The sequence below is a fragment of the Erinaceus europaeus genome, chromosome 20 (genome assembly GCF_950295315.1).
Source record: "Erinaceus europaeus chromosome 20, mEriEur2.1, whole genome shotgun sequence".
In the NCBI taxonomy this organism is placed as follows: Eukaryota; Metazoa; Chordata; class Mammalia; order Eulipotyphla; family Erinaceidae; genus Erinaceus; species Erinaceus europaeus.
In genome coordinates, this window is record NC_080181.1 from 43,454,512 (window position 1) to 43,469,392 (window position 14,881).

Below are 14,881 nucleotides of genomic sequence, written 5' to 3' on the forward strand. Positions count from 1 at the left end.
TAAAGCAAAGCCCAAGAGGACCAAAGTGTATGAAGAGTTTGACAGATTCTAGAGAGAAGAGGAGAGAGGAGTCCAGGATCACTAACTAAAGGAAGATCCTAGTCAATTCTTCATATTTACATCCTATTACATAGATACAAAACGACAGAACTTACATAGAACTACATAGAACAAGAACTACAGTCCCTTACAAGGACTAAAGCCCAATTTCTCACCACCACCACTAGCTAAATCAAGCTGGGTTGAGCTGGCTGGTTCCCTCAGGCTGGACTTGCTCAGATTTAAGAGTGGGGAGGAGAGATGGGGAGGTGAGAGGGGAGAGCGTTGGAGAAGGGGAAGGATGGGGGGAATGGGAGAGAAAGGGGAGGAGAGGAGGAATGGGGAGACAGAGGGAGGCAGGAGGAGAACGGAAGGGAGGGAGAGAGAGAGAAGGCTGTCATTTAAGGAGTCCTACAAGATGCCCTGTCATTTTAAGACTTATTGTTATGTGGAAAACTGAGAAATGTTATGCATGTACAAACTACTGTATTTACTAAAAAACATTAATCTCCCAATAAAGGAAAAGCATGTTAAAAGTAAGTAAGTGAATAATATATGCAAATGTATCCTTGGAATCTCATAACTTCGTAAATCAATGTTGTCATTGTCAATAAAGTTATAAAATTAAAAAAAGAAGACTCAAACATTTCCCTATACTTCCTCTAAACAGAAAGTGAGCCTGAACTGCATGAGAATGTCTTCAGTGACCATGCTCTGAGTGGTTATTTTTATTCCTCTCCAGCCCCCTCTTATTTGCCTGTTTAATTCAGTTCCCTGGACAAAACACATTCTGTATTTGCAAGTTTGGTTTGGTTTTGAAGTGTTTCTTGCTTTTTTTATTTGTTTGTTTGTTTTTCCCCAATCAGGGTTTATTTCCATAGGGCTGAGTGCATAGCAAATCCACTGCTCCCAGAAGCCATTTTATCTTTATTTTCTTTTTTTAATATTTGATATGATAGAGAGAAACTGAGAGGGGAGAGACACCTGGCCCTGATACATCTACAGTTGTTTGTTTTCTTTTTTAAATTCTATGTATTTATTTATTTTCCCTCCAGGGTTATCGGCTGGGGCTCGGTGCCTGCACCTCCACGAATCCACTGCTCCTGGAGGCTATTTTTTTTCCTTTTTATTGCCCTTGTTGTTTTATCATTGTCGTAGTTATTATTGTTGTTGCTATTGATATCACTGTTGGATAGGACAGAAAGAAATGGAGAGAGGAGGGGAAGACAGAGAGGGGGAGAGAAAGATAGATATCTGCAGACCTGCTTCACCTCTCGTGAAGCAACTCCCCTGCAGGTAGGGAGCCAGGGGCTCGAACCGTCATCCTTACACAGGTCCTTGCACTTCTTGTCATTGCGCTTTTCACCTGCTAAGCTACCGCCTGACCCCCACATCTGCAGTTTTAAGAACACTTCTGGAGTGGGGGGTGGGGGCTGGGAGGTAGTGCAGCACGTTAAGCGCATATGGCGCAAAGCGCAAGGACAAGCGTAGGGATCTCGTGTTTGAAACCCCGGCTCCCCACTCGCATTGGGAGACGCTTCAGGAGCGGTGAAGCAGGTCTGCAAGTATCTTTCTCCCCGCCTCTGTCTTCCCCTCCTCTCTTGATTTCTCTCTGTCCTATCCAACAACAACGACATCAACAACAACAACAATAAACAAGGGGAACAAAAGGGAGAAAATAGCCTCCAGGAGCAGTGGATTTGTAGTGCAGGCACCCATCCCCAGCAAATAAAACAAAGAACACTTCTAGGGCTGGCCTAACAGCTCACCTGGATAGTGCACTCCTTTGCCATGTGTGCAACCTAGATTCAAGACTGGCCCCCACCACACTGAGGGAAGCCTTTGATGTTGTGGTCTTTTCCTCTGCCTTTCTACCTCTCCATCTTGATCTAAAAATAAATAAACGTTTTCAAAAAGAACTACCAGAGTGTGGGAGATAGCATAACAGTAATGCAAAAAGACTTTCATGCTTGAGGCTTTAAAGCCCCAGGTTCAATCCCAGCACCACCATAAGCCAGAGTTGAACAGTGCCCTGGCCCTTCTCCCAGTATCTCTTGTCATTCTCTCTAAAGTAAAAATACAAATGAAATATCCTTTTTTAATTTTTAATTTAATTATATTTATTTATTTATTGGATAGACAGCCAGAAGGAAGGAGGTGATAGAGAGGGAGAGAGACAGGGAGACACCTGCAATACTGCTTCACCACTTCCAAAGTTTTCCCCCTGCAGGTGGGGACTAGGGTTTCAAACCCAGGTCCTTGCACACTGTAACATGTGCACTCAACCAAGTGTGCCACCACCCAGCCCCTAACACATATTCTTTAAAAAAAAAAAAAAAAAAAACTACTGGTTCTAAAAATCATTGTTAGGATAAGCAAAGTACCTTGGAATCTCTTCGTAAGTTTCACTATAGATGTAATTCTGGCAGGTGGTATCTGGTAATATTACAGCAGAACTGTAGCATTTTAAATAGTATGTAAGGGGGGTAGGTAGTGGCACACCGGGTTAAGCACTCACATTACAGTGCCCAACGACCCAGGTTCGAGCCCCTGGTCCCCACCTGCAGGGGAAAAGCTTTGCGAGTAGTGAAGCAGGTCTTCATGGGTTTCTCTCTGTCTCTCTCTCCCTCTCCCTCTCTCTCTCTCTATCCCCCTTCTGTCTCAATTTCTCTCTCCCTGTCTCTATCCAAAAATAAATAAATAAAAATATTTTTTTTAAAAAATAGTAACTAACAAAAGCATAATCCTAAACCTCACAGATCTGAGCAAAAGAGCGCCCCCCCCAATCTCAGGTCACACGCAAGTCCTTAAAATACTGGGCTCCCCAAAACAGCCCTGCCATCTTCAAATGCCAACTGCCCAACCACAGAGTCCTACTGTCCCGTGATTCAAGTTTCTAAAGAGTTGAATCTGGAAAACCAAGATGTCCAAATCATTCATGCTCAATGACGTGTTTCACACTTGTGTGTAAGTAATGCGTCAGCTCATACTGTTCACTTTAAATCCCTTGTGTTCTGGAGAACAAGCTTTCAGAACTTGTGCTCATCTATTTTATGCACAGCAACACTTAGAATGGTCTTTCAACTGTCTGTGCATAAGAGAATGATTAAATGACATACATGAAGGAGGGCTATGAGGAAATGCTGGCCGCTTAGAACCTTGCATTTACATTACCTCAAAATGATTTCTGATATATTATCTCACTCTCAGCCCAGTTACAAGTTCGAAGAGTGAATTAATTAATAATCACCCCAAGTCAAAGTATGCATTTAAGGAATAATTTAGGTACTTTCGCTTACCAAATTTATCTGTGTACCTACATGAAGTTCATCTATTCGGCTATATATCATAGAAAGTACAACTGAGGGGCAGGGTGGTGGCACACGCAGCTGAGTGCACGTGTCCTTAAGTGCACAATGACCAAAGACCTGGATTCAAGTCCCTGGTCCCCACTTGCGGGGGGGGGCTTTACAGGTGTCTCTCTTCCTCCCTCCCTATCTCTTCCTTTCATTTCAGTTTCTGTCTCTACCCAAAAATGATTAAGTAACTAAAATAATTTTTTAAAACAAAGTACAACCAAAATGTCTCTGAGGTCTGTATACTTGTCAACCTTTTCACAGAAAACATTCCAGCTTAGCCAGCTTTCGACCCTGGCCTATGTGCTCCCTCCTCTCTAATCTAGCAGGTACAGAAGCGCACGCGCACACACACACACACACACACACACACACACACACACACACACACACACCACCCGCAGCATCCTCTATCTAAACACCGATCCAAAACATCCCTCCACTGCTGTAAAAACCCACCACACCTTCCCACTCTTCACCTCTACTTCAGAAGGGGCCTAATAGCTCCAACAGACCACAGCAAGGAAAGAAATCCCTTTGAACCCACACCCTTTATCTTTAAACCACATGTGCATTGTTGTTCGTTCCAAACAACTGATATAATGTATACCTACTGGGTTGAATACAGATAGCAAGGCCTGGATTTTTTTTTTTCTTTCCTTGTTAAAATCAGCTACGGCAAGCAGATCTGGATCCTGCAGCTTCAAAATGCCCCTGGCATACTGCCTCTTTCTTTCTTCCTTCCTTCCTTCCTTCCTTCCTTCCTTCCTTCCTTCCTTCCTTCCTTCCTTTTTTTAAAGTAGAGACAGAGTGAAAGAGACCATAGCAGCACCAAAGCTTCCTTCAGTGTGCCAGAGGCCAGGCTCAAACCTGGGTCATGTGCATGACAAAACAGTACACTACCCAAGAGAGCTACTGGGTGGTCAGAAAAGTCATGACACATTTTTACAAAAGAAGAATATATGTTGTGACTTTTCCAGTAAGCCAGTATTTTGCCAGCCCACACTGCTTGTCCTTGTCCTTGAGAGACTCAAGAGTAAAAAGCTGGGGCAAAAATCTGAACTCTCCAGGGAGATTCAAGACATTCAACAACAGACACCCCACAGTGAACTCATTCTCTGAGAGATTTCTAGAACATAATTCTTACAAGTTCTATACGACTCGGTCAGTTCCATATCTTTCTGTTATAAGTTCTCAAAATAAATAAATAATGCCTGAACACATTACATTTTCGAAGAAGTCTTGCAGGAAAAAAAAATGTAGGCACAAGTAACTGCGAGCCAGCATGTTGCACAGACACAGCTTGTTGAGGATCTCTTGCCCTCATCCTGTTCTCAGTCCCTCTGCATCTTCTCTCCCATGACCTGGAAACCCTTCCACAACTTCTCCAATGGGAAAACAGCTGCTTACTTTTAGGAATCTATAGGCTGCCTCTTTGAACCCATTTCCAGACACCCTGACTGAAATGAAAAGTTTTCTCCAATGTATATGATATGTGTAGCTTTTGAGCAGATGTGTCTGTTCAGTTACACCTGTGAGATCTGGACCTGCCTCAGTTTCCCCCCAGCTAGACTGTAACATAGAAAAAGAGAAATCACCCCTTTGTCACTTATGACTTCCAAGAATCTAAGATAACCCACAAGAAGAGCTCAATAAATAAGGGCAGAATAAATCTCTGGGAAGAGGAGTAGATCTCTCATGGAAACAAACTGTATAGTATCATATGCTGTCTTCCCTAGAAATTTTCTGTTGGAAAAAAAAAGGGGGGGACAGCAATGACAAAATTGGATGGAAATGATCACTAGCCCAGACCAGAGGGAGTGGACAAAAGAATCTTGGAATTGAACTTGTAAGGAAAAAAAAAAAAAAAAAAAAAAAAACCCTTATGAGAACTGTGTCTCTGTCCAGGGTGCTGAAATTCAAGCTGGCAAGTCCTGGCTTGGCTTCAAAACCAGGCAGAGCCAAGTCCAGCTGGAATACAAACGTTAGCATATTTCATTATTTCTGATACAGAGATTTTTCTTTCTACCCAAGATATCAGGACAGTCACCGTCAATCAGACACAGTTGAAATAATCGTGCTGACTTTGTTCTATAAAAGAAGTCATCAACTCTAACAGAGGCAAGGAGAAGCAAAGGTCTTTCTGAGTCCGATGGAGTGCTCCAAACTTTCAGCATCCTTTGGACCTGAGCGCCCTGTGACCCCATTTCTAGGCACTGACTTTCTGACCTTTGCATTGACTGGCTCCATAAGTAAGATGGAGCAAACCTTACAGTGAGTCACCAGTGTGTGGCGAGCACTCTCTCTTGTTTAATACTCTCAGAACTCCATGAAATGGGTATTATTCTTCTCATTTTACACATGAGGAAGCAGGGATTAGTAAGGTAAAGCAATTTCCCCAAGGCTGCTGCATAATCTTGCAAGTTCAAGGTGTCCCTGACTATGTCCATGGCCAACATATGGCTAATGCTCCAATGGCCATTGACTAACAACAGCCATCTTTACTCATTTCTCTAATGCTGAAATGCCAATGAAATGCAGTGTTTATGATTTTTTTTGTCTCCACAGTTATCGCTGAGGCTTGGTGCCTGCACTACGAAGCCACTGCTCCTGGAGGCCTTTTGTTTCCCCTTTTGTTGTCCTTGTTGTTTATTGTTATTGTTGTTGTTATTGCTATCATTGTTGTTGGATAGGACAGAGAGAAATTGAGAGAGATGGGGAAGACAGAGAGGGGGAGAGAAAGACAGACACCTGCAGACCTGCTTCACTGCCTGAGAAGGGATCCCACTGCAGGTGGGGAGCTGGAGGCTTGAACCAGGATCCTTACGCTGGTCCGTGTGCTTAACCTGCTGTGCAACTGCTCAGCCCCCTTGATCTTTGACATATATATTTATTTATTTATTTATTTATTTATTTATTTATTTATTTTACCAGAGCACTGCTCAGCTCTGATTTATGGTGGTGCAGGGGGATTGAACCTGGGTCATTGAAGCCTTAGGCAGGAAAGCCTCTTTGCATGACTATTAAGTTATCTAACCCCCACCCCAATTTCCTAGCTTTTCAAAGTGTACAGGTTTTATTTTCTAAGTTTCCAAACCTTGTAACTGTAGCTTATGCCTGAACATCTCATAAGAGCCCCAAATCCCTCATCAGCCTGGGTTCTGTGGGTTTCTTAAAGAGGCTGTAGTGACTAGAAAGAAACCTGTAGTTTCTTAGTTCGTGGGTGATGCTCAGTAAGAGACTGTCAGTTCCCGCAGTGATAGATCACAGGGAAGTCCTAAGTGTGATCCCCAGCACTGCATGTGCCTAAGTGGTCCTCTGGTTCTCTCTTCTCTGCTGTCTGTCCTTTGTTAATATAAATAAACAAACCTTTTGGAGAGAGAAGATTACCAGAGTCTTGGGGGGGGACCTGTTTCATTTGCTTACTCCTTCTGCTCTTTGAATGGCCGCTGTACCCCCTCACCTCAGCCAGGCAGTACCAAAAAGCTAAGTAAAAATACAGACAAATGAGGACCAGATGGTGGCGCACCTGGCTGGACGCACATGTTACAGTGTTCAAGGACCTGGGTTCGAGCCCCTGACCCCCATCTGCAGGGGGAAAGCTTCACAAGTGGTGAAGCAGGGCTGAAGGTGTCTCTTTGTCTCTTTCCCTCTCTATCAAGCCCTTCCCTCTCGACTTCTGGCTGTCTCTATCCAAATAGATAAATAGAGATAATTTTTAAAAAAGAAAGAAATACAAACAAATGGTGAGGCAGCAGGGCTTGAGCGAATTTGCTAACTTTGGGCAAGGGGGCTGGAGATCATCTATTTCCCCACCCATTCAAGCACCTCTGGTGGAATATGTAAGCTCGGTTGTGTTCCCTGGGGAGGTGGCATATTCTGTTATGGCTTAATGAATATGACCATATTCATATCTTTTGCTTTAAGGTCTTTCAAAGCTACCTCCACATTCTTTAGCCTAACACATTGACCAAATAAGTGCTATGTGTTTTTGAAAAATGGGGGACCATACAGTGGAACACCAGGTTGTGCTCAAGGACCCAGGTTCGAGCCCCCGGCGCCCACCTGCAAGGGTAAAGCTTCACGAGTGGAGTAGGGCTGCAGGTGTCTCTCTCTCGCTCTCTCTCCCTCATCTTCTCCTTCTCTCTCAACTTGTCTATATCTATTCTAAATACATAAAATGTTTTTTTTAAAAAAAATTCACTTGCTAACACAAAAAAAGGGAGAAAGAAGCAGAGCATCATTTCAGCATATGCAATGCTGGGAATCAAACTCTGGACTCTATGCCTCCAAGTCCAAGGCTCCAGCCACTGCACCACTTCCCAGGGTACACAATCATGTCATTTTATTATCAGAAAAGTATGGCCTCAAGACGTCTATGCAACTAACTTAAGACCAGCCTGGAAGAAACCAGGAGAGCCAGAACCTACCAAGTTACCTATGAACAAATCCTGAGCTTCATGGAATAACAGAAAATTTCCCCCTAAAGTAAACAATAATAATAATAATAATGCTCCTGAGCCTTGTGCCCCTCCCCAAAGCTTCTGCACCGCCATCTCTAACCTCACTTGACTCAATACTAAACCTTTTTTTTTTTATCTTCTCTTTTCTTAACTGAAAAACCTCCTTTTCCCAATAGCCTGAGCTCTGGCATCAGCAATAATGTTCTTCTGCTACCTATGAGACAAGTCCTTGACCTCCTGTACAGCTCTCTTCTGATAACGTCTCCACATTGTCACAAGTATACTGAATATATTTAAGCACACTTCTGTCTACCGGAGGAAGCACATGTGTAACAAAATGCTTATGCTATCAGGAGAGACTCACTCATGGCAGTGATTTCAGCCAGGTTAAGTGAGGCAGCAGCGGGAGTGTGGGTATTCCATCTGCAGACTTGTGAAATGTCACCTGTCTCTTATGCCACCACCTGAATCCCTCTGATGGTTTCCAGCACTTTCTGTCTGGAACAGTGGCTATTCCCACTCCTATTTCCTATGGCATTCTCCTGCCTATCAAACATTAGCCCTAGCCCTCCCTGTTCCAGAGTAGAATCTAGCGCCTTGTGCAGACAGAGATACTGAAACCCATTCATAATGAATTAGACATGCTTGCAAAGTATTGATATCATATGAAGGCCGTGTTCATAAAAGCTGAATATGTGAAGCAGTCTACGTGAGCCAAAGAACGAACATACAAATCAAATATTACAGATCTGCCAGTTGAAGTGAGCAGTAAAGTAGTCTGCAAAGGCAGGAAGCCTGAATGGTCTGGCGGGAAGGAACAGACAAAGTGTAAGGGGGCTGTTTAGCCTTGCTATCAGTCAGAGCAGGACTGCCCCAGCTTGCCAGAAAGACCGACGGGGGCGGGGGTCACTACTATTGGAATCAGGGGTCTACACACTCCAGCTAGCCCTGTCCCTGGAGAAATTAACCAGTTCCAAGGACCACCTTCAGGCCCCTACATCCCACCCGGCAGCGGGAAAGTGTAGCTGTGGCTAAATCCACACCCAGTATCAGGATGTATGCTGATACTTGTGCCACAAAGAGCACTAAGTGGCCACCGGGACTTTTTTGTTTTTCCTGCCAATGCTCAGCTTGGAAAAGAGTGGTAAGTTTCCAAGCTGCTAGAGGAGCAGGACTCCAGTCACCACACACAGGTAGCCGCCGGCGTGGTGGCATCAGCTTGTCCATGGAGTTCCTCTTGGGCTGGGCTAGGCAGGCGGGGAAACTGAGGCACGAGCCGCAGGCAGGCCCTAGGCAGTATCAGAGTTCGGCCCTCTGGACTGAAAGCCGGCTAGAGGGTCCCCCGCCATGCTAAGCTGCCACCAGGGTGCAGGGCGCTTCCAGGTCCCCCAAAAGCGCACAGGGGCCAGGCCTGCCGGCAATGGGGGGACTCACCACGTCCATGATCTGCAGGAGGCTCAGGGAGAAGTAGACGGTGAGCGGCTGGGAATCGTTGGCCACGGGCCTCTCCAGGGGGTTGTAGTTCTTCACCAGCTCCTTGTAGAGCTTCCTTTGGAACTCGCCTTGCAGGGACACTTCAGGAGAGGAGAGCCCAGAGAAAGGCTACTCAGGGAAGGCCGGCGGGGGTGCGCCCCCAGCCCCGCACCCCCTGCCGCCCCCAACCGGCGCAGCCGGGACAGAGCGGCGCTCCCCGTTCCCCAGGCTGCCCCTCGCAGCCACCGGCACCCCCAAACCTGGCTCCGGCACGGAGCGCACCGAGCAGCCGGGGATCCCGCGGAGGAGAGTGGAGGGCGGGGACACCCGGTGCCTTTACCGTGCAGGAGCGACGCGGCCAGCGCCAGCCAGACGCCTCCCCGCGAGCGGCGCATGGTGGCTCAGGGAAGAGCAGCGCGCCAGCCGCCCGCGTCTCGGAAGTCGGCCCGGGGCCTGCGCCTGAGACCGCGGAGCCGCCTCTCCCGGCTCGGCTCCGCGCCTTTAAAGAGTCCAGCGCGCGCACCCGCCCCGCCCGCCTCCGCGCGCTCCGCACGTGACAAGCCCCGCCCCCGACCCGACCCGCCCCTCAGCCCGCAGCTAGGCTGCAACCGGGGACCTACAGCCGGGCGCTCCAGCCACGCCGCTCAGCCTCGGTCCCCTCAGCTCTCCAGCCCCTGACCTCTCCTCCTCGGTCCCCTCTGGCTCCTTCGCTCCCTCAGCCACACGCTGCGCCCGGCGCTGTGGAGGGAGAAAGCGGGGTGCTTCTGGGGCCCGCCCTTCGCTGAGTGACAGCCCTCTCCACCCGCCCCCCAGGGGGGGCAACCAGGCTCCCGCGGGTGCGGCAGTCCTGCCAATCAGGCCAGATCCGAGGGGTTCTTCCTTTCTGTAACCCTTAGCTGTACTGGCCCCCATCCCTAGCGCGGGGTTCTGGAAGCCTCCAGAAGCCAAGGCGCTGCAAAGTGTGTGGCAGCCTGGCTCTGCCGAGAGCTTTCTGCTTCCACTTTGCAAGGCGAGTCGAGCTCACCCCGCAGCTTCTCACTCCTGGCTGCAGGCAGGCACAGCCTCAACTTGGTGGCGGTGTGGGTGTCCCGCCTTTGCCTGAGCCCCAAAAGACAGCGAAGTGCGTGAAGGAGGGAGAGAGAAAGGATTCAATCGCGTTCTGGGAGTGGAAGAAGGGGCAGGGTTCTTGAAAAAGTGGAAAGAGTCGAGGAGTGAGGAGAGACTTTCCAAGAGCGCTGAAAAACTGTCCCATTGACTTCCAAGCCGCTTGCAGAAGAAACTGGCGTGGCTACAGGTCAGCTGCGAGCCCATAGGGGTGAGCTGCCGCTCGCCTTCTCCTGGACTCTTCAAAAAGAGATGCAAGCTTTTCTCCATTACAAAAGGCACAGGAGTTGGACGTCAAAAGCCAGAGAAAGGGCCACCAAGGGATCCGGGTGGTGGCGCGCATGCAGTTAAGTGCACAGCAGGGACCTAGGTCCGAGCCCCAGCTCCCCACCTGCAGGGGGTCCAAGTGCTGAAGAAGGTCTTTCTTTCTCTGTCTCTTCCTCCTCTCTCAATTTTTGTCCTATCTAATAATCAGGGGGGGGGGGAGTGGTGGGGGACACCGAATCTCCCCCCACCCCCCAGTCTCAGGAATGGACTAGATGGCCGGGAGCAGTTATTTGATTAAGAAAAACAAACGCAGCAGCCTGGCCAGGAAGTCTGAGAGCAGAGTCACACCTTGTTAACTTAGGCTTGTTTAAACACACTGAGCACAGACTTTGGAGACTGCAGCAGTCCTGGGGGAAGAAGGGGTTGGTTACTTCTTTCTGCTTCTGGCTTGTCTCAAGAGGTACTTCTGGCTAAGCAGACAGATATGCCCCCCATCCCCTCCCTGCTCCTGACCACACACACACACACACACACACACACACACACACACACACACACACACACACACGAAAACACACACAATCTGTGTTTGGATACAGCAGAACTGGCAGGGGAATGAAGTAATAAAATGAGCCTCAGAGTGCTGGATGGGAGTGGAAAAGAAACTAAGAAAAGGGAAATAGAGCCGAATAATAGGAGAAAAAAAAAAAGTGACACAAGATGTATTCACAGAAGTCAGTGAAATAGCTCACTGAGATAGTGCGTTGCTTTGCCATATGAGTTACCCACATTCGAATCTAGCTTCCATGCCACTGTGGTCTCTTTCACTCGCTCTGTCCTTATCTTTAAAAAAAAACAAATGTATTGTGGTCCGGGAGGTGGCTCAGTGGATAAAACACTGGACTCTCAAGCATGAAGTCCTGAGTTCAATCCCTGGCAGCACACGTACGAGAGTGATGTCTGGTTCTCTGTCTCCTATCTTTCTCATGAATAAATAAATCAAAAATCTTTAATATATATATATATTTTTTTTTTTTAAGGTATACACTGTACCTAACATACCACCTCCTAGGTTCCTGGGATTACAGCACTGGTTCTTCTATGGATTTCCAGAAAGTACTGGAAGCCTTGCCTTCCTCCAAAGGGATAAATGCCCAGAGGGATCAAGGGAATTCATGGAGCTTGAATATGGTCATTGAACTCATGTTCCTGAAAGCCCTACTACTTCCTTATGTCCCCTGTACCCCACAGTAACAGAAACCTAGAAATAAACCACTCCCTGGTGAGAGAAAGGTCAGGAAGTATTTATTCCTGCCCTGCTTGACTAGATGCCTGAGGACCTACAAGCACAGTCCAATCACTCAAGATTTAGAGCAGACCTGAGCCTGGAAAGATAAATTCAGTCCCTGCCAGTGAGTGGGTTTGCCAGCTTACCTGTGCTCACTCCCATCTCCTGGAACAAGACTTCCTGGGAACTAAGGGGACTGTGCTACACAGGTTCAGTCTCATTCCTATTCTGATGGGAATAAGTGATAAAGAAAGCATGAAAGATAGTTCATACAGATGAGTGCTCAGGAAAAAAGTTGCCATAGGGGTCTCTGGGTAGTGTGATTCACCTGGTAGAGCACAGACATTCATTAACAGATTTTCTTATTATAAAGAGACTGGGGGGGTGGGAGGCAGGCAGTGGCACACCTGGTTAAGCACACGCATTACTATGCATGAAGATCCGAGTTTGAGCTCCCACTCCCCACCTGCAGGGGGAATGCTTCATGAATGGTGAAGCAAATCTGCAGATGACTCTTCTCTCACTGCCCCCCCATTTCTTTCTGTCCTATCAAATAATGAAAAAAATAATAAAAGGAAAAATGGCTGCTGGGAATGGTGGGTTTGTTGTGCAAGTACCAAGCTCCAGGAATAACCCTAGTGAGAAAGCAAGCAGAAAGAAAGAAAGAAAAAGGAAGGGAGGAAGGAAAGAACTAGGGGTCTGATCTATCACTATAACCCTCCATGTTCCAGTATAATCCACAGTGCTCTTATATGGTGTATTATGTCTGCGACTCTGTCTGTGATTATGTCTGAAACATCAGGGTTTGGAATTCAGCATATGAATGAGAGGAAAGACACAGTTTAACTCATACCATTTAGTTTAATAAGAAATTACAAAGACTTGAGAAGTAACCCTACCATTTTTCATTCCCATCAGAAATTAGAAGAGTCTTATTGTTTAATATTCTTGCAAACAACTGATATGGACAGTTTTTTAAAAATAATTTTGTCACATTAATATAGGTATAGTAATAAGTTATAAAGTCTTGAGAGAGAGAGTTACTTCTGAAAACTTCTCTCCAAACCCAAGGATGTGTGGATTTTTCTCCCTATAGTTATATAGTTTCTCTCCTATAACTTTCTGGGAACTTTAGTTGCTATCACATTGAATCTGTACAGTGGCAAAGAATAGCCATCTTAGAATTATTGATTCTTCCAGTTTGTGAACATGAAATAAAAATGGTTGTCAGTTTATTTAGATCTTCTCTGATCTCTTTCATTTCAGTGTGAAGGTTTCTGCATAAAATATACCATATATAGTTTGTTAGACGTAAACCAAGGCACTTCATTCCTTTTGAAGTCATTGAAAATGGCATTACTGCATTGGAATTGCAAATTCTATTGCAGCTACATAGGAAAGCAGTTTGGTCTGGCATTTTGATGGAAGGTCTTGAACTCTTGCTATACTCGTTTAGTTACCATACAAGTATTATAGGTTGCTTTCTGTTCCTTTTGTAAATTCTTAAATGTATGTTTTTATCTTTATTTCCTGGATAGAAACAGAAAAAAATCGAGGGTGAAGATGGAGAGAGGAAGAGAGACACCCGCAATACTACAGCTGAAGAACTGCCCCCCTCCAGGTGGGGTCCTCAGGCATAGTAACATGTGTGCCCTATCAGGCCAACCAGCTTGTGTCCTCTATTTTAAGTGAGTCTTATGGAGTTTATAGTATGTGTGAGTATATAATTATATTAAATACGTTTTGGGGGGAGGCCAGACATTGGCACACCGGGTTAAACACATTGTATGAAGCACAAGGACCCGTGCAAGAATCTGGGTTTGCACGGAGGAGGGGTGGCTTCATAAGCGGTGAAGAAGGTCTGCGAGTGTATATCTTTCTTTCTCCCTCTCTACTTCCCCTTCCTCTCTCAATGTTTCCTGTCCTATCCAATAAAAATAAAAAATGGCTGCCAGGAGCAGTGGATTCGTAGTGCCAGCACAGAATCCCAATGATAACCCTGGAAGCGATATATATATATTTCTGCACTGTTGACTTTTTTCCAGTTTGTTGTTTATTACCCACTGCCCATTTAAAAATCAGAAACCCTAGGGGTCAGGCGGTAGCGCAGTGGGTTAAGAGCACATGGCGCAAAGCACAAGGACCTGCATAAGGATCCTGTTCAAGCCCCGGTTCCCCACCTGCAGAGGGGTCGCTTCACGGGCAGTGAAGCAGGTCTGCAGGTGTCTGCCTTTATCTCCCCCTCCTTATCTCCCCTCCAATAACTCTGGAGGGGGAAAAAAGTCTCTAGGTGACTCCCTATTACAGTTTTTATTCACTATTACTGAAAATGTCTCTCCATCTCAACAACCAAGTATAAAATGCTCTCCGAGATGCTCAGTCCTAAAACCAATAGTCCACTACTAAGCAAGACTTGATGATACTTTAAAACATTGTTAAGGTTCAGCTTGGCTTAATAAATGCAAAGATGACAGGTGTAGAGTCAGGAAGAGGGATTCTATTACAATGCCAATTTCTTCCAGATGCATCTATAGACGCACTCTCATCATTCAAAATCCTAAAAGGTAATTTAGGCAAGATTTACCATCTTAGCCTAAAATTCCCACAAAGGAATAAAGGAACAATTCACTTGCAGCATGTGGAGTGGCAGATCAGATGATTCAGAGCAACCTTTGGAGAATAACTAGAGTTGCTGATCAAATTAGACTCTTAAATTTTGTTTGTCATTAGACTTAATGAAAGAAGCTTGACACACAGGCATGCATTCTGTTTCCTTCCATTTTTATGCAGTTCTTTAAAAAAAAAGAAAGAAAAAGGTTCAATGTAGCCTGTAGTGAAAGAAAAAAAAATTAGTATTGCTGCATAGCAGAGGTGAGGGAGTTTTATATCCA

At 46.0% G+C, this 14,881-nt stretch overlaps 1 protein-coding gene across 3 annotated transcripts in view; it reads right to left on the reverse strand.

Annotated features, from left to right (window-relative positions):
- CHRNA7 (cholinergic receptor nicotinic alpha 7 subunit) overlaps positions 1–9,829 on the reverse strand; it is a 137,477-nt gene extending 127,648 nt beyond the window's left edge. For 2 of the 3 annotated variants that reach the window (XM_060179264.1, XM_060179265.1), the window contains exons 1-2: positions 9,672–9,808; positions 9,293–9,432 (exon numbers count right to left, since the gene is read on the reverse strand). In XM_060179264.1, coding sequence (XP_060035247.1) covers positions 9,293–9,432; positions 9,672–9,726 — 195 coding nt within the window. In that variant the 5' untranslated portion in view covers positions 9,727–9,808. Of the gene's footprint in view, positions 1–9,292; positions 9,433–9,671 lie in introns of all 3 variants that reach the window. The other variant, XM_060179263.1, reaches the window with a different exon arrangement.
- Positions 9,830–14,881: the final 5,052 nt, after the last annotated feature.